General features: G+C 47.7%; 3 protein-coding genes across 3 annotated transcripts; 1 reads left to right on the top strand and 2 right to left on the bottom strand.

Annotated features, from left to right (window-relative positions):
• Window positions 1–2,049: 2,049 nt before the first annotated feature.
• Window positions 2,050–4,134, bottom strand: LOC101782404. Its single transcript, XM_022825018.1, has 2 exons — window positions 2,691–4,134; window positions 2,050–2,357 (listed from the first exon to the last, which is right to left on the bottom strand). Exon 1 carries the CDS (start codon window positions 3,400–3,402, stop codon window positions 2,707–2,709), a length of 696 nt encoding a protein of 231 aa, XP_022680753.1. The 5' UTR covers window positions 3,403–4,134; the 3' UTR covers window positions 2,050–2,357; window positions 2,691–2,706.
• Window positions 4,135–4,710: 576 nt separating this feature from the next.
• LOC101764568 (aquaporin SIP1-2) lies at window positions 4,711–7,819 on the top strand. Its single transcript, XM_004962082.3, has 3 exons — window positions 4,711–5,120; window positions 5,214–5,486; window positions 7,360–7,819. The coding sequence occupies exons 1-3, from the start codon at window positions 4,818–4,820 to the stop codon at window positions 7,513–7,515; spliced, it is 732 nt and encodes a 243-aa protein (XP_004962139.1). The 5' UTR covers window positions 4,711–4,817; the 3' UTR covers window positions 7,516–7,819.
• A 722-nt stretch (window positions 7,820–8,541) lies between these two features.
• Window positions 8,542–10,172, bottom strand: LOC101764980 (basic 7S globulin). Its single transcript, XM_004962083.3, has one exon. The coding sequence runs from the start codon at window positions 10,021–10,023 to the stop codon at window positions 8,719–8,721; it is 1,305 nt and encodes a 434-aa protein (XP_004962140.1). The 5' UTR covers window positions 10,024–10,172; the 3' UTR covers window positions 8,542–8,718.
• Between the last annotated feature and the right edge of the window lie 15,567 nt (window positions 10,173–25,739).

A 25,739-nucleotide genomic window follows, 5' to 3' on the forward strand; every position in this document is an offset into this window, starting at 1 on the left:
TTTTACCGTCTCCCAAATGTAAGCCGAAGCGTGTGTACTGTCGCAACAGGTTAGTGTTCATGATCAAGGGAATTAAGTATGCATGTTATGGTTTCAAAACGATTCCTAAACGTAAATGCACGAGCATGTTAAGGAAGGCATGCGCAAGTGTGATAAAAACATAGGGAATTCATGAATCTGGGGCTTGCATTCGAGCAAGGAGGAGGGAAACTGCTCGTCTGAAGGGGTGCTTCGCTTTTGGGGGCTGGAGCTCGGCTACACTTTCGTCTTCTGGCGCCGGGTGCAGCTCGTAGAAGCCGTCGGCGAGACGCAGCTATACACGAATGCAATGCAGTGGTTAGCATTTAGGCAGTTATTTCAACAGCAACACTTGCAAGTTTGAGCCCAGAAACTTGCGGCAAGTTACAGGAGGGTGGGGAGGTTCGATGGAGTTGATGGAGATCGAGATATAAGGGTCAGATGGGGAGGAACTTATGACCATATGATCCTGCTGCGGCAAAGGGTCCTAGAGTGCGAATTGGAAAAACACCTGAAGCAAGTTTGCCAGCCCACGACCCTTCCTGCCATAAAGCCAAATGATTCTTGATGAGCCACATTAACTCCAGGGGCGCGATTTGAGGGCCGGGAGCTAGGCAGAAAAGAAGGCCCAAGATTGAGGCTCACATCAACGCCATTTGAATTTGAATTACTCAATTCCCCTGTGTTCTTCGTTTATTTCATATTTTTGACAGTCCCAAAAGAACTACGAAGATCCGAATCACTGATGTTCCGAAAATCCAATTTGGAAAAAGCTGAAATTCTCTTCTTCATAGGGACACAATTTGCACCAGTTAAAGGAGCATCACTTTTAACTGCCTCAATAAAAGATTTAGTCCTCTTTTTAGGACCGATTTCAACCCAGTGGAAATTAGGCCCCCGATCAGTGAGAACAGAAGATCTAGCCACAGATAAACCTTTTTCATTCCAGAGATGGAAGAAAATCTTGAAAGTCAGACAAGCAAAGGACTTAAGATCATACACCAAAACACCAACAGCCTTGGGGGAGACACTGAATTTGAAAATGCCATCTTCCAATTCCACAACACAGAAAAGCTTCAACAAACCCCCAAGAACAGATTGCAGAATGCAACCAACAGAAGATTCCAAAAGCTTAATCCTTGAACGACTAAAAGCCGCAATTAACCAGAAGTTGTCTATCTCATCCGGATGAGAGGAAACCACCAAACCGCTAGTTTGAGTTCGTACCTTTGATGAAAAAACGTGGCCCGGTTCCTGATCCAGGATAGAAGAATCCATGGGACGTCAGGGGAAAGACAGGAGAGCAATAGAGAGAGAGAGAGATGAACATCGGGAGGAGGGTGGACGCCGGACCGGGTGGTCACCGGCGGTGGGAGGACCTGGAGGTTACTAGGGGGATGAGAGTAACATTTTAGCAACTTGTTGAAAACATTTTAGTTTTCAAAACCTTGTGAAAGTTGTGATTGTGTGAGTATATTCCAGCATTCCACGCTGCAAAAGCTCTTGAGAGTGGTATTTGGTTTCTTCGATGTCTGATGTGCTAGCTCGGTTCTCCTGTCCGAAAAACCGTAAGAAAAAAAAAGCCTATTCACCTCCCTCAATTCTCGTGGGAGTACAGTATGTATTTTAATTTGTCCCTCAACTGTAAGGGCATGTTCAACAATTGAGACAGCTGCTGTCTATAAGTGTTTTGAAAATCGTAGACAGACTGATAATTGCTTTTTTTTGCCCTTTCATTAGGTTTGATGAATGTGTCATAGTATTAAATCCTTTATTTTTGGGACATATCCACAACTGAGGTACCAGTCCATAGGTACCATCAGCAAGTTAATTATATAGGAGTAAAGTGAAATGGCTTAATGGCTATCAAGGATTACAGTAAAACTATATGGCTTTTCAAGGTCCCTATGCCTGTTAAAATAGTTTAGGGCATCTATAGTAACTTGTTAACAGCATAAAAGATTGAAAAAATTGGATCCAAAACTAGACCGTCAGAGATTTGGACTTAGGTCAACAAAATAACTGCAGAGCCTGTACAAAAATAAATGCAGAACACAAAATGCTAAACTGTACAATAAAGGGTGCAACCAGTGGGAAACCGCAAAATACAGAGAGACGTGTGGAAGGAAAATTTGACACTAGAGATAAAAGACATCTCTCACTCAGCGTACCAACAGAAAGCCTTATGGATCTACCACAATTCAAGAATCATTTTGTATGAAGAACAAAAGAGGCCTCCCTGCAGCATTTTCAAGGATTTATACAAAAGAGTTAACAGGTGAACATATCATACCTACGAATTAACAGGCTTTGCAGAACAAATGGAGGACCACCCCAGGCTGCCAGACATGAAGGACCTCAGCTAGTCAGCTCTAAGCATAATGCAAGATAGTGCTACTGACATTCTCTTTATAAACACTGGAATTATATGGCTGATTGGCAAGTGCATTCAATAAAAATGAAGTACATTTGCGGAAACGAAGATCAAGCTACCTTCAACAAATGACAACATCATGAAAGCATATGGGTTTCAAGACTTGACGCCATTGAATGTAAAATTCCAATGGCTTAACACCACATTTATAACTACAGAGATATTGAGTCAAATGGATAAGATTCTGACGTTAGACAATGTAGAATTATCCTAACATTACAAGCAGCATCTGCCTTACCTACAGTGATGTTACACTAAATGACTGATGCTTTGGCTAGTGGAACTTCAATATCATCGTCCAGGAACCCTTTGAATTTGATCTTCCCCTCGTATGCCCTAACAACATCTGGCACGTCCTTCTCATACTTCTCCACATAGCTTCTAAAGAAATCCTTGATAGATGCACGTAAAGGAGAGTACAGACTTATGTCTCCCCGGATCTTCCCTTCCCTCATCAGCACGTTAAGAACAGCACATTTAGGGAGGATATTCTTCTCCAGGCTCAATGACAATAATTTCGGCCATGCAATCACCTGAGACAGAGCAATCTTCAACTTGTCCCGGAAGAAGAGGAGCTTCCTCCGAATCATCTCATCACTAAGCTCCAGTAACGGCGGCTGACTTCTGAATGCCCCAACAACCTGGCTTTGAGAAAGCCCAAAGCTCTGGTAAAGCGCCAACCGACGCCATCCTGTCCCCCTCTTGAAGTTGCACATTGAAGAGAAGCACTTGACAAAGCAGGAGTCCGTCATGGGCAGACCAAGGGCATCAAGGTCCTCAAAGATGCCGGCAATGCGGTCGGGCGCCAAGCCGAGAACGCCCATCTCTTTGATGAGGAGCTTCGAGATGGCCTCCTCGGAGAGACCGTGGCAGCGGAGGGTTTCCACGGCGGGGCGCATATGTTTCTCGAGGTCGAACCGGAAAGGCGTAGGGTATGTGGGAGATCGCATTCGGATGCCGGCGTCCGTGCCGATGATGCCGCGGATGAAGTTGATGCAGGGTACGAGATGATTATCGAGGCTGCGCAAGAGGTGGTTTGTCTGGGTAAGAGCTGTGACGCCGACGCCTAGCGAGTCGAAGAACTCGAGCTTGGGCCGGATGATCTTTATCGGCGTCAAGTATTAGGAGATCCGGGGATATGCTGAGCAACCGGGCGATGTGGGCATCGGAGGAGCCATGGCGGCGGAGGAGGGCGAGTACTGCGTCCGCGTTGGCAGTTAAACGGATGCGCCCTCGGGCGACGAGGGCGGCGGCGGTGGCGAGGGAGAGGCCGCAGGAGGCGACGAGGTAGGAGGCGGCGTCCGGATCGGGGGATCTCGCAAGGGGCACCGTAGAGTAGTAGGGATGGAGGAAGCGGGCGGTGTGGGGCTGGGACTGGATAGGACTTGTGCCGCCGTCTACCGCTGCGGTGGTGCCGCGGATGAGGAGGGCGAGCCGCCGGCCGCCGGTTGAGGGAAACATGCCGGGGTTCTGAAGGAGTGGCGGCGGCGCTGAGGAAGTGGAAAGCGACACTGGAGTGGAGTAGTGGGCGCAGGCGTCCAACTGGCCTCGATTTTTTTTTTTCGAAAGGACCTCGAATTGTTGTTTGGGCTCGTTTTGAGAAGATTTGGTGTTTGGAGCTTCAAATGATATTTTTACTACTTGCATTTTCGTAGTACCTGCTAGCTATAATTAGTTTATTAGTATTGTTTTTTTTCAGGACATTGAGTTTAGTACACGCAGTCTTGAAGGAATTTTAATGACTTTTGTCAAATTTTTGTAAGTTCCTACTTGATTGCTATTTTCAAAGTAAAAGAAAAACTACATTTTAAGGGTATGAACCACAAGATGCAATTCGGGTAAGTACAAAAAATATGCCTAATGAATACTAGCATCCCTCAAGCTTTTCTTGACATTTAGCAACGATTTGTGAAACCTTATCCAACAAATTACAGAAAAAAAAATAAAATTTACGCTATTGTTTGGCCTTGGAGGGTGCCTTTTTATTTCTGAAGGATATATGCAGCATTGATTTTATTTTGTTCAATTAGCTGTGCGTGACATCAAGGTTCAAACATCTTTAGAACAGACACGTCCTTTCAAACCTCTACCGAGCAGAGCTCTATGGTAAGCACTCTTGTCATTTCCGAATAAATCTCAAATACCATGCTCACCTGAGTTATATTATAAAATTTGAAAGAGACAAATTAAATTGGTCGATCAAGTGGCGAATATCGAATTTTTCTCCATAAATAAGGAGAAAATGGGAGATAAGATGCCGCACGCGAAGAGCGCCTGATTACCTACCCCCTCCTCCTGCGTCAGTTTCGATCTACTTCCGCTGCTCCTGCACACAACAACGCAACAGAGCAGAGAGAGTGCGCTGATGGCGATAGGGGCGGCGCTGCGGGCGGCTGCCGCGGACGCGGTGGTGACCTTCCTGTGGGTGCTCTGCGTCTCCACGCTGGGGGCCTCGACGGCGGCGGTGACGTCCTACCTGAAGTTGCAGGGCGTCCAGTACGCGCTCCTGATCACCGTCTCCCTCGTCTCCGTCCTGCTCTTCGTCTTCAACATCCTCTGCGACGCGCTCGGCGGCGCCAGCTTCAACCCCACAGGCATCGCCGCCTTCTACGCCGCCGGAGTCACCAGCCCCTCGCTCTTCGCCGTCGCGCTCCGGTTCCCGGCGCAGGTGCGTTCCGCTTGAATTTGGATTCGATTCGATCCGATTCTAGGATTTAGAAATGTCTTCTTCAGAGACTGATGCGGACTAGTAACTGATCAGGCCGCCGGCGCTGTGTGCGGCGCTCTTGCCATCTCGGAGCTGATGCCGGCGCAGTACAAGCACATGCTCGGGGGGCCCTCGCTCAAGGTGGATCCCCACACTGGCGCTGTCGCTGAACTAGTGCTCACTTTCGTCATCACCATGGCTGTGCTCTGGATCATCGTCAAGGGCCCCCGCAACCCCATAGTCAAGACGTTGATGATCTCCATCTCCACCGTTTGCCTCGTCCTCTCCGGGGCAGCCTACACCGGCCCTTCTATGAACCCAGCCAATGTCAGTCTCTTCCCCCTTTTTTTCCTCCATTTTTCTTCTTCTACTGTTTGTCAAACTAGTTCATGAATCGTATTACTTTCCACTCCATTAGTAGTTTCCACAATCACCATCGTTACAGCGATCAAATTTCAACGCCCAACTAGAAAATAGCTGCGGCATTTGGCCCGTCACAGGGACCTTTAGAAGGTTGATTGTATATTTGATAAATAGTTGTAGGATTTGATGGCTTCCAAGAATGTTACATCATGTGGGTAGTCTGATCTATACCATTGTTTACTGAGAAAGGTGAAATTACCTCATGATGTTGAGGTATACTTTGGCCACTGGACATGCACGGATCTTGTATTTTCGAGATGCCACATGGATAGATAGATATATAAGAGATCACGTAGTTAGAGGGAGCTAGAACTCTGTTGGAGTAGCAAGCTCAAAATTTATAGTAACCGTAAATCAGGGGAAGAGGACTCAATGCATTATGTACTGAAAATAGAAATTGACAATGGGATAAATTAAAAACAACAGTTTGTATGGTCCGCTCATTTAGTAGGTAAGGAACTCATAAAATAGTAAATTGAAGCCAAATGTTTATTATCTGTTACAGTTTACTCCTCTTAAGCTCAGCTCTAAACAACATAGATAAGGACATCTGTTTCTGTAATTTCCTTTTCTCTTCCATAACAATGTTGGGCCCTGCAATTGATTTTTTTATCAATGAAATCCCCGTTCAATGTTATTTGCAGCACCTAAAGGCAGAACACAGACACAAAATTGAGTTTGGTGATATAGAACTGCAAAAGTGGCTAAAACTATTGAACAAAATGGTCGGCATGTTACAATAAGAAGGAAAAAGTGAGCAAAATTATTTGACCACCAAATCATTATACCTGATCTTTGAAGCATCTTCTTGTCCTTTTTGAAGCCCCTGTATGAACAATTTTGCAAGTCAACAGCACAATGTTGCGATGTATTTTTAAAAAAAATTTACAGTTCCGAACTAAGTTAGCATGGTGATGAGAATTAAAAAACAAAACACTATTCCAGGATAACTCCAGAGACATAGGGTAAGTGTTTGCTAACTATTGAGAAGACATGCATATATAGCATATAGCCACTTTATTTCCATGTCTGAATCTGAACACATATTTGGATTCTTCATTTGTGAAATTTGCCAGTGTTCCTTTGTTCTATAGCCTTTTTTTAGAGAGCATGGAGTAGTAAAACTGGAATGCTATCTGTAAATTAGAGTCACTGAGCACTGAAATAGATTGAAATGGAAAAGTGAAAAAATTAATAAATTGTAAATTTCCATTCAGTTTCATCAAAATTTACAACTACAAGATAGGGAGAATTTTATCTAATTTCTTCTAGAAATCTTTTATGTATCCTTCAAACTAAATTCAAGATTTTTCGTCACGTAAGGAACCATGCTTGGAGCATGACAAAGAGCACATACTCATCTGCAAGGGACTGTAGTTTCTGCTTTGCCAAAATTTCAATGTTAAGAAATCTCACGTTGTTCACTTTTTTGGATCAGCCACTAGATGGATACTTGTACATAAAACCCTGCCTTCTACAGGAGCGCAACAATACACCATGAACATAAGTTCCAAATGAAATGAATATCTATTTGAGGTGAACTTAACAATGATTACCGAAGAGAAGGATATATGAATAATTTTGACAAAATATCTCGAACTGCTTGTTCTGATTAGAAGTGAATATCTGAATTTGCTGTCAGCACTGGATAAGCACTGGATTAGCGTTTGAATATTTCTGCTCCTGGCCGTTCAGTTTAAGCACTTTGTAGTAAAATTTATTCTAGTTTCCCTGTGTTTCTTGAACTTATGAATATTGGTCGAATATTATTCCGCAGGCATTTGGCTGGGCATATGTCAACAATCGTCACAATACGTGGGAGCAGTTCTATGTGTACTGGATAAGCCCCTTTATTGGCGCTGTCCTTGCTGCGTGGATCTTCAAGGCTTTGTTCCTGGCACCGCCACCTAAGCCCAAGGCCAAGAAAGCATGATGATAATCATTTGGTGGTGGTCTGGTGGACGCTGGATCGGAAGAAACCAACATTAATTGCTAGAAATAGAGGGACTGAAAGACTTAGTTCCTCTTGTATTTAATTACCTCAATTTCCCCAGCATGTTGTTAAATTGATTAATGTGGTGACTCTGTTCATACCATTGATTAGCATGACAGTAATCAGAAATCGTGTCTTTGAAAAGAAAACAGAAATTGCCAAAAGTCTGATAAGCAATTCTGCAACAATTCATCACAGGTGCAAAAATGAAAAGGTCTACATCGCTGACATTATGCAGCATCCATCACTATGTCATACGGGCTGAGGTATGCATAAATGCAATGACAATGGAACCAGGCTAATTTTTTTTATTTTTTGCGTGGAACTGTCAGGTTTGGTTTCTTAGTTTTGAGAATGTTCTGTTAGAGCTCTACATGATTCTCATTCCTGAACTACCCTTTTTGGATGATTGATGGTGTTTTTCAGTAGAGGTAAGTAACTCCCAGTGCCTCTCAAACGTCAAGCGCCCAGAAATATCTGATTGATGGTTGCTGTTTTTCAGTAGAGGTTACTCCCAGAAACATTTCTTCTTGAACTTTGCTCATCTCAAGCTTTTATCAGTCTGCTACATATATAAGATATGATGTGCCCGTGCTCGTCTTGTCAACAGCCGAGAACTTCCAGGGTTAAACTTCAGTTTTACATGTGTCTGAATTTGGATTGAACTAGACAGTTGGATGCATAAGCTATGTTGTACTCTGTTTCGGCAGGTTTTGGAACTGCTAGCCGATGAGTTACCACAGAATTTCAGGAGAACGTAGGAGGACACAATTGGGGCCTGACTTGTTGAACATAAAATTCTGTATGAATGATCTTGTGTAGCCTGCCTTACTTCTTCACTTCCTTATGTGATGCCTTGAACTTCCCGGCCTTTGAAAACACAAGAAATTACCCATTGCAGCGAACCTAAGCACTCCTATTCGTCAGTTGGTTTGCTTTTCACTTTTCAGTGCCCATAGAGCAATGTACTGTATATAGTCTATCCACGCGACCTTGCTCTCCATCAACATTGCCATTTGGTATGGTAACAGATGAACAATTTATTCAGACAACGACTGCCCAAATCCAAGACCATCTTCTCTGGTCACAGACGGACATACAGTTACAACCCAATCAGCAAGTCTCAGCAGCTTGCATTGTCGGCTAGCCGAGGCGGAAGTTGTTGCAGTTCGTCTGCCGGAACAGCAGCGAGGAGCTGAACCCCAGCCGCGACGCCTCCAGGTCGAACTCCAGCAGGTTGTCCTCCATCATGTGGCCGCCGATCACCACCGACGTCCTCGGCGCCTCGCCGCCGTCCACCACGCCGAGGCACAGCGCCCCGCCCTTGACGGCCACCATCGAGTTCGCCCCGAACACCACCCACGACGTGGCGTCGGTCCCCAGCACCAGCTCGATGGTCGGCACCGCGGGCCCCACGCGCGTGCTCCCGACCTTGCTCCCGTCGTAGCACAGCTGGAACGGCGCCATGGCCGGGGCGCGCGGGATCGCCGCCGTCTCGGCCGCGAACGCGCCGGTGACGGCCTTGTAGATGGAGCTCTCCAGCACGGTGTATGGCGCCACCGTGCTGAGCTTGGTCCCGCCCACGCCCTTCTTGTCGATGGCCAGCAGCGTCGCGTTCAGCGGCACGGCGCGGCCGTTCACCTTGATGCCCGTCACGCCGACGAAGTACTCGTCGGACTTGTCGCCCTTGGTGGACACGCCCGCCGTGCTCACCGGGTTGACGAGGAGCGGGGTGTAGATGAGCGACGAGTTGGAGAGCACGAACCCGGGCTGGAACGCGTAGGGCGCGTCGCCGAAGACGACGACGCCCGCGGAGCCCGCCGGCGGCAGGCAAAGTGCGAACTTGCGCGAGAACCGGAACGTTGCGGCGAGCTGCGTGGGCAGCGCGAAGCGGGCGCGGCTGAGCGACGCCATCCCCGTGGCGCCCGCCGCGAGGCCCTCCGTCAGGAACGTGGCGCCGCAGGTGAAGAGGAACGCCGGCGCCGTGGCGAGCGGGCCGGGCGCCGGGCGGAACGTGGTGGGCAGCGCCAGCACGTCGGTGATGATGTTTCCGCCCGTGCTGACGTGCGTGACCGTGTTCCCGGGGAACCCGGCGCAGGTGTCGTTGAGGCAGGAAGGGCTGGGCGCGCCCAGGCAGCTGGTGGCGCAGGCCGCCGAGCGCGAGAGGCGGCAGGGTTTGGACGCGCACGGCACGCGGCGGTAGGTGGAGGAGGCGTACCCGGCCTCGCAGTCCACCCAGAGCGTGGCGCCCGCGAGGTCCAGCACCGCCTCCACAGGCGCCAGCGGCGTGCGCTGCCGGAACGACGTCACGTACTGCTGCGTGGCCGCGGCGTCCTTGCTCACCGGTAGCACCACGGCGCTCGGGTTGCCGTCGCGGGGGCCGGCCGCGCGGCAGGCCGACAGCAGGCAGAGGAAGAGGAGAGCGGCGAGAGGAGGGAGGCGTGCCATGCTGGGCTGGAGGCGATGGCGATGTGACGTGGTAGCAGCGGCACGCAAGCAAGGAGTTTTATAGCGGGATGGGGATCGGAGACGGGGATGTGGCGCCGTGGCGGGGCGCGCGCGACGCCGAAATGGACCGGTCGTACGCGATGGTTGGTTGGTGCGCACCAGCAGCGAGTCCACGGCGGCCCCGGCAGACTGCGCGTCCTCTGCATGGGCGCATGGCGGGAGCGATTTTTGTATGGGTGAGATCTAGGCGAGGGGATTTCGGCCACGAGAACTTATCCTGACGCACCGACGTGGCGCCGGTTGTCGCCGCCTCTGACTTGGACTCTTTTTTAGTGCGGCTGAGCTGACGAGTGACGAGTCGCTGTCTTGTCTTCATGGAGAACTGCGCAGATCCGGGCAAACCACCGGCGAGCCGGGCTGGGACAGTGGGACAACGTGTGAAACCATGGGAGGAAGTGTAGTTTTGGGGAGCACGGCGAGCGAAAAAGGTCGGCAGCTCGGCGTTCCCGGCACGCGGGAGACGCACCAGCTTTTGCGCACGCCGGCAGGGGATGGGATGGGGAATAATGGCCGGGCAGGGCAGGGATGTTGGGTGTGCTGTGCAGAAAACGAATTGGACTTGGACCACGACCACGCTGCTGCCGGCAATGGGCATCTGACCGGAGCTGCCGCGTGCTGCTGCGGCTGCCGGCAACGGGGGAAATGGGCAGGAGAGGAATCTGGGATCGGGTTGGGCTTTGCAGGCCAGCGACTCACACAAAGACACCTGCCTGCCTGCCTGCCTGGTGGGCCGGAGCTACGAGCCTATGATCTGGGCTAGGATTGAATTGGCGAGGCCCAAACTTACCGCAACCTAATCTTGCCAACTACTCCATACAACGATCCATGAGATGACGTTCTTAGATACCACGATGCAATCATATCCCACCCCTTAGTATGTATATTTCTAGATTTTCACAATTTTAGCTTGCACATTCATAATGATACCATGAGTGCTTTAGGCTGTTCCCAAGATATATTTTTGAAAATCTAGGTTTGTTATTTTACCAGATTGCGCTTCCATTCGCATCGCCCCCTTTTTGTGTCTAGGCCTCTTGTCTACCTATTTGCTTTCAAAGCCGTGATGCATCGAGAGATCTAGGCATTTAGGTAGTGTGGGTATGTATGCTCTGGCGGGGTAGTCTTCTTTACCTATATCCATATGGAAGCAAGGCTAGCATAGGAAATTGGTACTGGCTATCATTATTTGTCTTTGGTTCCGTTTAGCTTGCACTATTTACTTGATCTCGCACTTCTTTCTATGAAAAAAGGATAGCTTTTCTTTATTCAAAGCAAAAATAGCCCGGATTTGCACATTTTGTATCTCACTGGCAACTGACCAGCCTCCTAGACAGAAGAGAGAGCCTCCTAGACAGAGAAATTTCAGCGATCGCTGGTGTTGGCCGTCAAATCACCGCCGAAACTAGGAGAGATGGATCCCCATCCTTCAAGGATCAATCTCCAAGAAGAGGATCATCACCAGGACAAGTTTTGTCAAGGAGGACCGCCAGGAGACGAGGAGGCGAGCGAGGCTTGTCTCAATCGCTCCCGATTTCGAGAGGTGTGGCGGTTGTCGTCCTCACCGCCGCAACCTCGCCACCTCACCATCGCTCTGGAAGAATCAGAATGAGATTCGAAATGGAAACTAGGAAGAGATTCGACCCAAAGTGAAATGCGAGATAACTGATGGAGATGGTGGTGGAATTAGGCAAAATCATGAACAGATCCTGAATGCAATTCGAGCACCGTTGGGGGGCGGGGAATGCATGGCAGACTCGTTGGGCCGTAGAGAACAGGAACAAACCCAGCCCAAAACGGCCCATTTTGGCAACTACATTGAGGACCTCTTCTCTCACTCATATACACCGCCGCCACTCCCCCATCGATGTCTCTGGATTGAGGCAGCTAGTGTCGGTGTTTTAGACCAGAAACCCATCTAGGGAGTACCCAATGTGGTCTTTTGTGCGGTGGGTGTCGTCGAGAATCAAGGAGTCGATGGTGACGCAAGGAACACGATTTAGACAGATTCGGGCCGCTAGATCGCGTAATACCCTACGTCCTGTGTGTTGGTTGTATTGATCTTGTTCTTTGTTGTTTGGAGGGGGTCCTTGCCCACCATTTTATAGTCGAGGGAGCAGGGTTACAGGGCGGATTGTGTATGAGTCCTAGTCGAGTACGTTTACAGAGTCCATGAAGCCTTCACGCCCTGCAGAGTAGTCTTCATGTCCAAGTAGGTTCTGGGTACGTTCCCTTGAATGGGTCCATACAAGTCTTCTGGTGGGCCCGGGGGTGCCTAGCCAATAAGCCCCCGAGTACTTTGTAGTCGAGAGGAACAATTCCGAGTACTTGAAGATGTCGCTCGAGTTCCTCCTGGTGCTCTTCCCGAGTACTTTGTAGTAAAGAGGAACAATTCCGAGTACTTGAAGATGTCACCTGAGTTCCTCCTGGTGCTCCTCGAGTACTTCTCGTTGCGGCCAACCTTCGAGTACCGGAGCTGTCGCGTGACTGGAAGGTACTCTTTGCAGTTCCCGATGTTTGCTTCGAGTAGTCTTTGTCTTGAAACTTTTTTATATGGTAGTCGATGACAATCGCACTCCATATGGAGTAGCCCCCGAGCCTTAGGTTGAATCGAAGAATTAGGCTGAGGGTCAAACTTGTAATTTCACTTCAACTTATCTTAGTCTTCAGAAAAAGAAAACTTTATCCAATGAGTACAGTATACGCAGCCCCCGAGCACTTGGACGACTACTTGTAGTCGGTGAAGGGATCAATGTCTTGGTTAGAGTAGCCGTTGAACACTATATTGTGGTAAATCTGCATCGTATCTGATCGTTGCTAGATTAATGGGTGGATCCCGGAAATGTTGCTGATATAATAGGGGGCCCAGCGCTAATTATTAGCACGGCTGTTTTAGCAGATCTGCAATTTGCACCCCCTTTGCAACCCTAGCGCCGCTGTTTCTGTTTGCGCCACCGCTGCAATTGTTGCCCCGCCCAATCTTTGAAGAGAAATCGCTGCGGCCTTCTTCACCCCCTTTTTTCCTCGAGATTAATTGATGCATACCAAGAAGATGGGCAAGAAGCCTGAGAAGATCCAGGGGGAGGCCACAACCACCAGCAAGGGGAGATCCAGATCCAAGAAGGGCAAGGAGCCTGAGATATGGAAATGCATGGCAATTTGAAGAACACCCCAAGGAGACGGTGATGCTGGTTCACTTTGTCGAAAGGGGCATGGCGGTGCCTACCTCTAACTTCTTCAAAGGTATTCTCGAGTATTATAATCTTTAGTTAGTCCATTTGAATCCGAATGGTGTGCTGCATATGGCTATCTTTGTACACTTGTGCGAAGTGTACTTGGGTGTTTTGCCTAGTTTGGGCTTGTTTAGGAAATTGTTCCGGTGTAAACCACAACCCAGTGTGATTAGGACAGAAGTCTTTGGAGGAGCTGAGTTTCAGTTGAGAAACTCGGGTGTGTATCTTGAATATGACCTACCTGATTCCCACGTTGATTGGAAGAAGAGGTGGTTTTATATTGGGAACCATGATCCTGTCTTGCTAGTAGTCACCGGCCATGATCCGAAACATGCAGACAACTGGGTAATGGAGCTTGGGGATACTCATGAGATCACCGACTTGTTGGTGTAGATTTCCGACTTGAGAGCTTTAGGGTTGACTGGGATCCATGTAGCCACCAGTTTCCTCAAGCGCCGAGTTCAGCCCCTACAACAGCGTGCTCATTGGGGCTTCGAGTACACGGGTTTTGATGACCCGTCGCGTAAATCTTGCTCTATTGAGAAATTTAAGTCTTGATGTGATCGATGATCTTTCCTCGTAGTTAGGAAAACAAATCCGGGTAATCGAGTAGTTGTAGTATCCGGTGTGATCTTCAATTATTGGAGTTGCTCGTGAGGGTACTATAGCTATTATTGCCTTGTACTTGAGAGGGTGCACGGGTACACTGTTCATTTTTGTCTGTTGTGTCCAGTGTGGTCACATGCGTGGAGTTAAGGCGTTTGTCTAGCCCTTGTCAATGTCTGAGGCTATTCGTCACGAGCGAGTAGTAACTGCAAGTAGTTGGCAGTTGCAGCCCTTCGGCTATAAATGAGCCTCTGGGTACTCGATCGGGATCATGCCCTTCAGTATAGCGATGGCTTGCTTCAGGTTGCTGTTGTTTGATAGTAGAGAGCTTCCAATGAGTGTCCCGATGCTAGAGATTCCTCGTAGATTAGAGCCACCTTCCCTCCACAGACTCTTACGCTTGTAGGGATAGCCGCAATGCTAGAAGAATCCTCGTAAGAGGGTTTGCCGTGTGCCTCATCTTGCAACTCGCGATCCAGCTCAGTTCACGCTGGAACTCGCCAGTGAAGGATGATGAGCTTCGCGGTCTTTATCCGGCTTCCTGATTAGAGGTGGAGGAGGTGTGGCATACGGTAAGGATCTGTGTGGTAAAGCTGTCCAAGGAGCAGCTTCGGGGAGTGCACTTTGTCTTCCTGGTGATTTTGTTCCTGATCTGCGTCGAGTACTCATCCTATCGTTGTCGAGGGAGCGGCGGTGAAGGAGTACCTGGCGTTCCGGTTGTCAGGAGGAACCAGGGTACAACTGCCTATTGCGCAGCTTCCTCGTGTGCAGGTTTTGCCTTTTGACACTGCTTGCACCTTGGTAGTCGAGCAATCACCATGCTCGTGTATCCTTGTAATATAGTAAAAGCTTGGGACTTTTGTTCTAACTGCCAGTAGGTAGTTGCTTGTAGTCGTTGTTGTGCAATTGTGTTGTACTTTGTATACCTCGACTTCATTGGGTAGTCGATTTTAATCCTGCGGAGTTTCGTTAATGCAAAAAATGCAAGTATGAAGTGAGTTTGAGTACTCCTTGGCTGATGGTTGTAGCAGCCTTGTGCCTTTGAAGAACGAAGGACTAGCGCCGTAGCCGTGGCTTGTTATCATAGAGCGTTGTAGCCCAGCAAGTGGAAAGACTTGAGTTGTGTCTTTGTGAAGCCGCTTAGACTTGTAGAGACGAGTCGAAGAGAGAGCGTTGAAACTCGTAGAGCTGAAGAGCTTGAGTGACTGTGAATAGCCGACGAGTTGTGATAACTCGAAGAGACTTGATGGAATCAAGTCGAAGGCGGAGCGCTGGGGCTCGCAGAGCTGAAGAGCTCGAGTGGCTGTGAATAGCCGAAGAGTTGTGATAACTCAGAGAGACTTGATGAAATCAAGTTGAAGGTGGAGCGTTGGGGCTCGCAGAGCTAAAGAGCTCGAGTGGTTGTGAATAGCCGACGAGTTGTGATAACTCAAAAAGACTTGATAGGATCAAGTCGAAGGCGGAGCGCTGGGGCTCGTGGAGCTGAAGAGCTCGAGTGGATGTGAATAGCCGAGCGGAGGCAAAGATAGGTAGTGTTTGCCAAGAACTTTGTTGTTTAAGAAACTGTGGGTGAAGACCCAAGTACATATCCTGTAGTCTGCTACGAGTAGTAGCGACACAGATGCTCTATATTCCAAGAGTTTGGTACTTCTTCGCCTGAGAGTTCCTGTAGTCAGTACGATCCAGGCCCTGTGACCTTGGATATGACGTAGGGACCTTCTCATGGTGAGTTGAGTTTGTGCAGCCCTAATGTGTCTTGAATGCGTTTGAGGACCATGTCACCCACGTTAAAGGAACATTCCTTGACATTACGGTCGTGATAGCGTCGTAGCTCATCGAGATATCTGACTGACTGAACCAGTGCTGCACATCTTATTTCTTCCAGACTGTCCAGGTCTAGGCGCATTGTTTCCTCTGATACTCTTTCGTCATATTGCTCAACTGCAGGAGATTTCCACATGATGTCTGTAAGGAGGATGGCCTCTGACCCATATACGAGGAAGTAGGGAGAGTACCCTGTAGGCTTGCATGGTTGAGTGTGTAGTCCCCAAAGAACATTGGGTAATTCTTTGAGTCATTTGCCTCTTTTCGTGTTGCCGATGTCATGCAGCCTTTTCTTGAGAGCTTCGAGTAACATGCTGTTGGTACGCTCGACTTGGCCGTTGGCCCTTGGGTGAGTGATGGAGACGTATCGTACATCAATTCTGCTATTCTCGCAGTACTCCTAGAAGTTGTGATTGTTAAAGTTGGATCCCAAATTAGTGATGATCCTGTTAGGGAAGCCGTAGCGATGTACGATCTCATCTAGGAAGTCGAGGACTCGATCGGCCTTGGTGCAAGTGACGGGCTTGACTTCAATCCATTTGGTGAACTTGTTGATGCCTATGAGTACTCAATTGAACCCTCCTGGCGCAGTTGGGAGTGGACCAATCATGTCAAGCCCCTAGCATGCAAAGGGTCATGTTGGAGGTATTGTGATGAGCCTAAAGGCGGGGACATGCTGTTGCTTGGCGAAGAATTGGCAGCCTTGGCATCTACGGACTAGCTGTTTTACGTCAGCCAGTGCCATGGGCTAGTAGAAACCTGCTCTGAAAACTTTGCCTACAATCGTTCGTGAAGAGACACGATTACCACATATTTCCTTGTGAATTTCTTCCAAGATTTCTTGACCTTCTTCTCAGGTGACACATTTCATCAGTATTCATGAAGATGCGCTCCTTCTGTAGAGCTTGTCTACGACTAGAACATAGCTTTTGCCTCGTCACGAGATTTGTTCAGCTTGGTCCTTGTCGGAGGGTAGCTTTTGTTCTTTGATGTAGTTGATGAACGGTGACCTCCAGTCAACTTCGATCATCATGATCTCTCGGTTGGGTTCTGGAGGTTTTGTGTTGGTAGTTTCTAGATTAACTTGTTATGGTATGGAAGGCTTGCGAAACTCGTGTACAAAAATGCCTGCTGGAACTTCTGCACGGGTTGAGCCCATTTTTGATAACACATCAACAGCTACATTGTTGTCGTGGACGACACAGTGAAACTCCAGGCCTAAGAACTTGTTTTCTAACTTTTGAACTTCCTTGCAGTAGGCATCCATGTTTTCCTTGTTGCGATCCCATTTGTTGTTGACTTGGTTAATGACGACTAGCGAGTCACCATATACTAGTAGTCGTTTGATACCAAATGATATTGCGAGACGAAGGCCATGTAGAAGTGCTTCGTATTCAGCTTCATTGTTTGAGACTTTCCAAAAGATCTGGAGAATGTATTTGAGTTGTTCACCTTTTGGAGAAATCAAGAGTACTCCTGCGCCGGTACCTTCAAGCTTGAGGGAACCGTCAAAGTACACAACCCAATGTTCTGGCCTTTCAACTGGTTTTGGTACTTGGTTTTCCCTCCACTCCACCATGAAGTCGACCAAAGCTTGGGATTTGATAGCTATTCTGGGTTTGACGTCTAGAGACAGAGCTCCGAGTTCTACCACCCACTTGGAGATTGTACCCATTGCATCCCTGTTATGAAGGATTTCACCAAGCGGGAAGTCGGTGATGATGGATATGTTGTGTTCTTGAAAGTAGTGTCGCAGCTTTCGAGAGGTAAGCAGGATTGTGTAGAGTAGCTTCTGCACTGGTGGCTACCGAGTTTTGGAGTCCGAGAGTACTTCACTGACGAAGTAGACGGGTCTCTGGACTTTGTAGATGTGGTCTGGTTCAGACCTTTCTACTACTACTGCTGTGCTAACATCATGAGTAGTAGCAGCTATGTATAGGAGCAAGTCCTCATTTGGAGATGGAGCCGTAAGGATTGGTGGTTTTGACAGGAAGTCCTTGAGCTGTGTCAAGGCTTTGTCTGCCTCCTCTGTCCATTGGAATTTGTGTTGTCGTTTGAGTAACTTGAAGAAGGGTAATCCGCATTTTCCAAGTCTTGAAATGAATCGATTGAGGGCTGCCATGCAACCTGTAAGCTTCTGCACATCCTTGATGCCGGTTGGAGCTTACTTATTTGTGATGGTAGAGATTTTTTCCGGGTTGGCCTCAATGCCATAGTGGCTAATGATGAATCCGAGTAATTTTCCCGAGGGTACACCGAAAACGCATTTCATAGCGTTGAGTTTCCATCGGAACGCTCGTAGGCTTGCAAAGGTTTTTCTAAGTCTGCACTAGATCATCTGGATTTCTTGTTTTGACGACTACGTCGTCTACATAAGCTTCTACGTTGCGGTGTAGTTGTTTCTCAAAACACATCTGGATGGCACATTGATAAGTCGCACCTGCGTTTTTTAACCCAAAAGACATTGTTTTGTAACAAAATGCTCGAAACGGGGTGATGAAAGCTATTTTGGCTTGATCTTCTTCTTTGAGGGCTATTTGATGATAGCCCGAATAGCAGTCGAGAAAGCAAAGCAATGCACACCAAGCTGTGGACTCGACTACTTGGTCGATCCTGGGTAGTCCAAAGGGGTCTTTTGGGCAATGCTTGTTGAGGTCTGTGTAGTCGACACACATCCTCCACTCATTATTCTTCTTGCAAACGAGTACAGGGTTGGCTAGCCAATCAAGGTGGAAAACCTCCTTGATAAACCCTGCTGCGAGTAGTTTGGCTAGCTCTTTTTTGATTGCATCTCTTCTGTCTTAGGCGAACCTTCGTAGTCATTGTCTTTTTGGGGTAGCTTTGGGATCGACATTTAATGAATGCTCAAACATCTCCTTGGGCACACCAGGCATGTCAGCTGGCTTCCAAGCGAAGATGTCGTGGTTAGCCCGAAGGAAACTGATGAGCGTGCTTTCCTATTTAGGGTCTAGCCCTGTTCCAATTAGGGCTGTCTTGGATGAGTCACCAGTCTGGAGATCGACGGGTTTGAAGTCCTTCTCACTTGCTGGTTTCACCTTAGTCGATTCTAACTTGTTTTCTGGGATCTCGAGTTCTGTGGGGCTGGGTTTCTTTGATGCTGTGAAGACTTGCTGCATAGGATTGGGTGCTTGAGAAGTTGCTGCAATTTCGCCAGCTTCTGTGTCGCACTCATACGATCGCCTCAAATCTCCACGTAGTGTTACTTTGCCCTTAGGTCTTGGCATCTTGAGTATCAGGCACACATAGTGTGGTATAGCCATAAACTTGGCCAGGACTGGTCTTCCGAGTATAGCGTGGTAAGAAGTTTCGAAGTCGGCAACCTCAAACCTGATGTACTCGATTCGGTAATGTTCCTTGGTGCCGAAAGTGACTTGTAAGACAACTTGTCCTAAAGGTATGGCAGCATTGCCTGGGACAATTTTGTAAAATGGTGAGTCCATTGGGGTAAGCATGTCTGTGACATCGAGATACATTTTCCTTAGTGTTTTGATGAAAATGATGTTGAGTCCGCTTCCGCCATCGATGAGTACTTTGGTAAGTCTTGAGCCTGCGACAACAGGATCGAGTACCAGAGGAATTGGCTTGGTTCTGAGAAACTTGTCCATTGGTCCTTTCTGATGAAAGTTATGGGTACCTCAGACCATTTGAGTGGTGTAGGAGCTGCTGGCTCGATAGCCATAATCTCTCTAAGTACTAGCTTATTGGACCGCTTGGACGCGGTACCCGGGATTCAACCAAAAATGACGTTGACCGTCTTAGAGGCAGTTTGGAACTCGCCTTCACCCTCATCAGCTTCGTCGGCCTTGCCTTTTCCCTTATCCTTCTTCTAACCAATGTCTTCAGGAGGGGTTGGTGTGGGTAACTCTTGCATTACTCAGTGCATGCTGTAGCAATCAATCGCTGAGTGTTTGCTGTTTGGATGCCATGGGCATTGTTTCTTGAGTAGCCCGGTGAAGGAGGGCCCGTTATTGCGTTTGTGTGACCCTTTCTTGCTTGAGTTGGACATAGCCGCGACAGTGTTGTCAGGTTTGCGCTTGCGGTTCTGATTACCCGAGTAGTTGTTTCGAGTATCATTGTTGCGGTTTCTGTCTTGTTCATGATTATTGTTATTGTTGTCGCGACCATAGTTGCGATGGGAGTCGAATCTCTCACGCTCTTTGTCTTCTTCATCTGCCCATTGTTGCACCATGATTTTGAGATCTTTGACAGTGGTTGGACGACGTCTGCCAAAGTCTTGGTATGTTTGACGATCATAGAGGCCATTTTGAAAGCACTCAATGACGTCCCCTTTAGAAATGTCGACTATTGTAGCCTTCTTTTCAAAGAAACGACTTAGGTAGTCGCGAAGTGTCTCGCTTTCTTTCTGTTTGACTTGGCTCAGGTCAATTTTGTTGCCTGGGCGAGACATGGAGCCCGCGTAATTATTAGTGAAAGCCTTCGTCAAGTCTTTCCAGGAATCGATTCACTTGGGATTGAGTGACTCGAGCCATGTTAGTGACGCGGGTTCCATGCATATGGGGAAGTGAATGACCTTTGTATCATCATTACCCCCAGCTGCTTGAACTGCTAGTGAGTAGCATCGTAGCCATTGGACTGGATCTTGCTTGCCATCGTACTTGGTGATCCCCATCGGCTTGAACTTCTTAGGTAGTTTAGTCTTCATTACCCGTGTGGTGAAGGCGGGGAAGTGATCATAGTCATTGGCTTCGCGCTCATGTTCGCGACGATGGTTGTTATTAATTACTTCTCTTAGGTCACTGAAGATTGAGGCTTCGTGATCAGCTCTGCGGTGGCGAGAGCTCTTTGCTGAATTAGTATAGCTAGCCTCTCCTACATCCCTGTTTTGCCTTGGGCCTCGTGTCCATCTCTACTTTGCCTTCGGCTATGTTGTCTTGGCTGGTTGACTACTTCAAGACTGTTTCTTGGAGCCTCGTGATTGCCACCATGGACTGCAACGTCTCTGTTGCCATCTTGGTGGGCTGAGTTGCGAGGAATAGATGGGATCGGTGATTCCTTGTCAAAAAGTTTGTAGGCTTGTTTTGCGAGTTGTGCTATTAACTCGTTGTCCCTTTCCGCAAGTTGTGCTGTTAACTCGTTGTCTCTGTCGTGAGGTATGAGAGTTGATATGAGATTGATTGAGGCAATTGCTGTGAGTGGAGTGTTGTGCTCTCGAGCTTGCACTGCGTCGAATGATCTTTCGAGGTTCACGATAGGAATGTTCGTAGCTAGTAGTCGGCGACGATCTGCTCGGGCAGCATTGCATGCTCTTCTTTGATTTCTTTGTTCAGAGGTTTCATCTTGCAAGGCGTTAGCTGATGATTCATCTTGTGAGACATCGTCGAGTTATCCAACCCGTCGGGGAGTTTTTTGGTGGTTGGCACCAGTGTCATTGTTTGGTGACGTGATGACGAAGATTTATTTGTCCGGGTAGTAGCTTCAAGAGCTTGATGTTGCAATCTCCGTAGTGCTTCCTTCTGCATGGGTTGAAGTAAGCGGGATACCCTCTTGATACGGGAGGTTGTCTATGTGAGCGACAAGGCGCGACTCGTAATCTTAGGCAAGGAACGGTGGCTTCATCTGAGGCCAATAAACGAATCTACCTTGCGGAGTTGAAGTAATTACCAAGCCTTAAGCTGGGCCTGATAAAGGGATCTCTTGGACAGAGTCCGAGTCGTAGTCGCAGTCCTTGACTGACCCAAGTTCGATTTGGACTCGAGTGAGGAGTTCTTGGTGGACCGCGGCTGCATTGCGGAGTCCAAGCAGGAATCGACTTCGATTTGAAGTCGACTTGCGGGATGACTTGGACGTCAGCCTGTGCGGGCTAGTCCGAGTCGAGGTCGAGTTCAAGCCGTAGTCGAACTTAATGTTGTTGACGTTGAAATTTTAGATTTTCTTGACGAAATTCTCTGCTTCTTGATGAAGAAAGTTTTCATCGAGACGCTTCTTTTCTTGGTTGTGGATGATGCGGCATTGAAAGGATTCAGCGCCGTCCGCAATGTAAGGCCAGGAACCGAAGACGAAGGTTGTGCCTGCCTCAAAAGTGAACGCAGGCTTGATGATGACTGATGCCATCAATCTCGTGCGGAGAAACTCAGCGACTTCCCCTACCTGGCACGCCAGCTGTCGGTGTTTTGGACCGGCAACCCGCCTAGGGAGTACCCAAGGTGGTCTTTTGTGCGGTGGGTGTCATCGAGAATCAAGGAGTTGATAGTGACGCAAGGAACACGATTTAGGTAGGTTGGGGCCGCTAGATCGCGTAATACCCTATGTCCCGTGTGTTGGTTGTATTGATCTTGTTCTTCGTTGTTTGGAGGGGGTCCTTGCCCGCCCTTTTATAGTCGAGGGAGCAGGGTTACAGGGTGGATTGTGTATGAGTCCTAGTCAAGTACGTTTACAGAGTCCTACTCTAACTCGGTAGAGTAGTTTCCTTTTGACCCGACTAGTCTTCGGGGAGTCCATGAAGCCTACGTACCCTGCAGAGTAGTCTTCATGTTCGAGTAGGTTCTTGGTATGTTCCCTTGAGTGGGTCCGTACAAGTCTTCTGGTGGGCCTGGGGGTGCCTAGCCGACAGCTAGGGTTTGGGACCCCGCCGCCGCTTTCTATCTGGCGAGACCAAGCGAGGTGAAGAGATTTGGAGGTCAAGCGAAGTTCCTCCGTAAGGTACACCCATCAACCACAGACTTGAGGTCTTTTGTTGAAGCATTCAAATCTAGGAAGATGGAGAGGAGATTTCAGCAGTCCCATGACGGTAGAGATGGTAGAGATTTGGGGCGTGATAGTAGAGGTATGAATCGAGAAGGAAGAGGGGAAGAAGAGTACCGTGGTGCTCGAGAGCAATGGTTGGGAGAGATGAGAGAGGCAGTTTTGGTGGACTTGAATCAAGAAGAGAAAGTTTCAAGGCTCCAATGAAGGAGCAACGCGGATTCTGGGATGAACTTGGGGAGACATATAGGAAAGGTTAAGCTAGCATCAAACACCAAGGGGAACCTAGAGAAGCGAGAGATGTGAGACAGATGACTAAGGGAGACCTGCGATACAAGCTTAACTACGAACAAGAAGAACGCAAGAGAATGGCAACACAGAACCCTCAGTAGAATCATTTTCTGCCATGCAGACTTTCCAAGAAGAGAAGAGATGAATAGAGATCCACGAAGATTAGGTAAAGATGTAACCAATGATAGCCAAGCAGCAAGTATGACGTGCTACAACTATCATCAGGTTGGTCACCATAAGTCCCAATGTCCAAATCCTTCCTTCTGCTATGCCTGCAAACAATCTGGTCACATAGATACAAAGTGTCCTAGTACCAAAACCAATAAGGGTATGAAGTTGTGTGGTTTTGGGATGCCTGGCCAATTTTTTTGTAGCCTAATTGTCCCTGAGGAGCAGGTAGAGATTGATAATGCAATTAGAGCTATTGTCATAATGCTGGAGGGTAGAGGTAAGAAATTCAGAATCAGTACTGAACTGAAGTATCTAGCAGATGCAGATTGGGACTGGCAGGTAAAGAGACTAACCTCCAACACCTTTCTAGTCACAGTCCCATCCATGGCAGTGCTGAACCTCTTGCGAAATATAGGGAGAATCAGGTTCACATGTCTTGATATGGTTGCAACTGTTGAGGAGACCAAAATGGACCCTGATTCCTTTGCTACCTTAGAAACTATTTGGGTGAAAGCAGTTGGAATACCCAAGGTGGCTAGGAAAGAATCTTATGTAATGGAGCTGGCCTACCTAGTTAGAGACCCATAGGAGGTTCACATAGAGTCACTGAATTGGAAAGAGGTAAGGGTGAAAGTATCCTATAAAGACCTGACACATATTAACGGTACTTCTGAAGTGTACATCAATAAGCAAGGGCATAGGATCACCTGATCTATGGTGGGCAAAGGACCAATCAAACCAACCCGAGGACCTGATGATAAGATGGACGATGATGGTGATATCACAGATGAGGAAGAACCGACTCACAAGACAGCTACGGATCCTGATGGAGTCAATCTTAAAATCAGGAGCTCCCCAACCCAGAAGGATTCAGAACCATCTAACACAACAAAGGAGGTGGGTCAAACCAAAGGAAAACAACTGACCTTGGTTCAGGAGGAGGCAGACAATGTGGAAGCCGGTAGACAGCATAGTGAGTGCTAGTAGGAGGAGGAAATATGGAAAGAGAGATACAACTGCCAAAGGAAACTGTGGCGGAACCGCCCATTTTAAACTGGCTTAAGTGCACCTAATCGCTATCAGAACAGCAATTATCCGAAACACACTTAAAACAGTGTAAGTCCGGTAGTCTGTCGAGTGTCTCTAGGACTCCTCGAAACATCCACGACGTGATCCATAGCCATACATCAGGATCACTTCCACGATGGGACCCCACGTGTGGCCTGATCTCCATGTGAGTTTCAGGCTATGCCCCTGCCATTCTCCAGCACGTCAAGCACGGGTACGAAATATTCCCGATCAGAGAGCCAACTAACCTACTGGGCTTTACTGGTCCCATACCCAGTAAGCAACCAGGTAAAAATCCCTTAATCAAAGGTTAACACAACGATCGGGCCTTAACCAAATTAACTTAGCAGACAGAACTACCATTTCTAGCTTATGTCTGCATTTCCAATTTCCAGGCTATTTTCCTTGACTAATATGTATGACCAAATTTACTTTAGAGCTAAGCAACCAAGTGGCTAGAAGTATCTAAGCATTGCTAAGCATAGGATAGTTACTAATTAGTGAACAAGTAGCAAAGATGTCCTCTAAATAAGGTAGGATCATGCACAAGAGTAGGTTTCAATCAACTCCTAGACTTAATGCATTCATAAAGAAAATAACCAATAACTAATAACTGGACACATGAAATAATAACTCCAAAATAGATAGGCATAGATGCACCGGGGCTTGCCTTGATCCACAAAAAGGTTAGCATCTTCCAACGATCCTGCTTCGCAAGGGATCAACTCAACAATCTCCTCAAACTCTGAAGGTTCTTCAGATAACTCCAAGAATTCCACTTCTAGAGCTTCAGTGTCTACGATTTAGTACATGCAGGAGTTAGAGATGCAAACTTTTAAACACATGACTATACAACTTTCCTTCATGATAAAGTTGCAAGCCAACAAGTGACCAACCCATCTTCATGATAAAGTTGCAAGCCAACACTAAACTACCCATAAAGATTAACCCAAAAAAAATTTAATTTCTTTACTAACCTACCTTAAGCCCTTTTCTTTTATTTTAGAAAAGCAGTATAAATAGTTTCTAATCTCAAAACTTAATTCCTATGATTTAATAATAATTTGTGAATAAGAAAATATTATTCAAAATTTTATGCATTTAATAAAGGTTTAGCATTTATCTAAATACCTTAATCAAAAGGCATTAAATAAATACCTACAATTTTATTACCTTTCCTTGGGTTTAAGAATTTTAATGCATAAAGGAAAATAAAACAATCCTAATAAAATTGGTTTTACTATTTTTGGACATTTTTAGAATTTCTAATGAACTAAACAGTGATAAACGATTTTAAGCTATTATTTGTTAAAAGGAAAACTTATGATTATCCAAACCCCCAGAGAAACTCTTCTCACGCACCCTCGCTCTACCCCTCTCTCACTGCTTCGCGGGCCCGGTCAGCACACAGTACCCCTGGCCTTGACCGTGGGTACCGGCGCGGGTACGCGCCTCAACTCGCCGGCGGCGAGGTCTCCGGCGACGGTGACTTGCTGGCTCGACTCGCCTCGACGACGCACACACCGGTGGTGACGCTGAGGTGGCTCGACCGAAGTCGATGGCGAACAGCGGCGGAACGGGCGGCGCTAGGGTTCTTCCGGCGGGCGGCTCAACGGCAGCGACTCCACGACAACAAGCTTGCGCAGCAGCTTCGCCTCGACCTTGGACACACGAAGCTCACCCAAATCAGGGCGTTCCATGGCCAGGGTATAAAGCTCCACTATGGCGGCCATGGCGGCGACG

The sequence above is a fragment of the Setaria italica genome, chromosome III (assembly GCF_000263155.2).
Source record: "Setaria italica strain Yugu1 chromosome III, Setaria_italica_v2.0, whole genome shotgun sequence".
Lineage (NCBI taxonomy): Eukaryota > Viridiplantae > Streptophyta > Magnoliopsida > Poales > Poaceae > Setaria > Setaria italica.

Excerpts from the sequence above, each read along its gene's own strand:
- LOC101782404 (XM_022825018.1), bottom strand. The coding sequence starts at position 3,402 with ATGCGATCTCCCACATACCCTACGCCTTTCCGGTTCGACCTCGAGAAA.
- LOC101764568 (XM_004962082.3), top strand. The coding sequence starts at position 4,818 with ATGGCGATAGGGGCGGCGCTGCGGGCGGCTGCCGCGGACGCGGTGGTG. Across the intron at positions 5,121-5,213 it reads CGCTCCGGTTCCCGGCGCAG|GCCGCCGGCGCTGTGTGCGG; the intron begins GTGCGTTCCGCT and ends GTAACTGATCAG. Across the intron at positions 5,487-7,359 it reads CTTCTATGAACCCAGCCAAT|GCATTTGGCTGGGCATATGT; the intron begins GTCAGTCTCTTC and ends ATTATTCCGCAG.
- LOC101764980 (XM_004962083.3), bottom strand. The coding sequence starts at position 10,023 with ATGGCACGCCTCCCTCCTCTCGCCGCTCTCCTCTTCCTCTGCCTGCTG.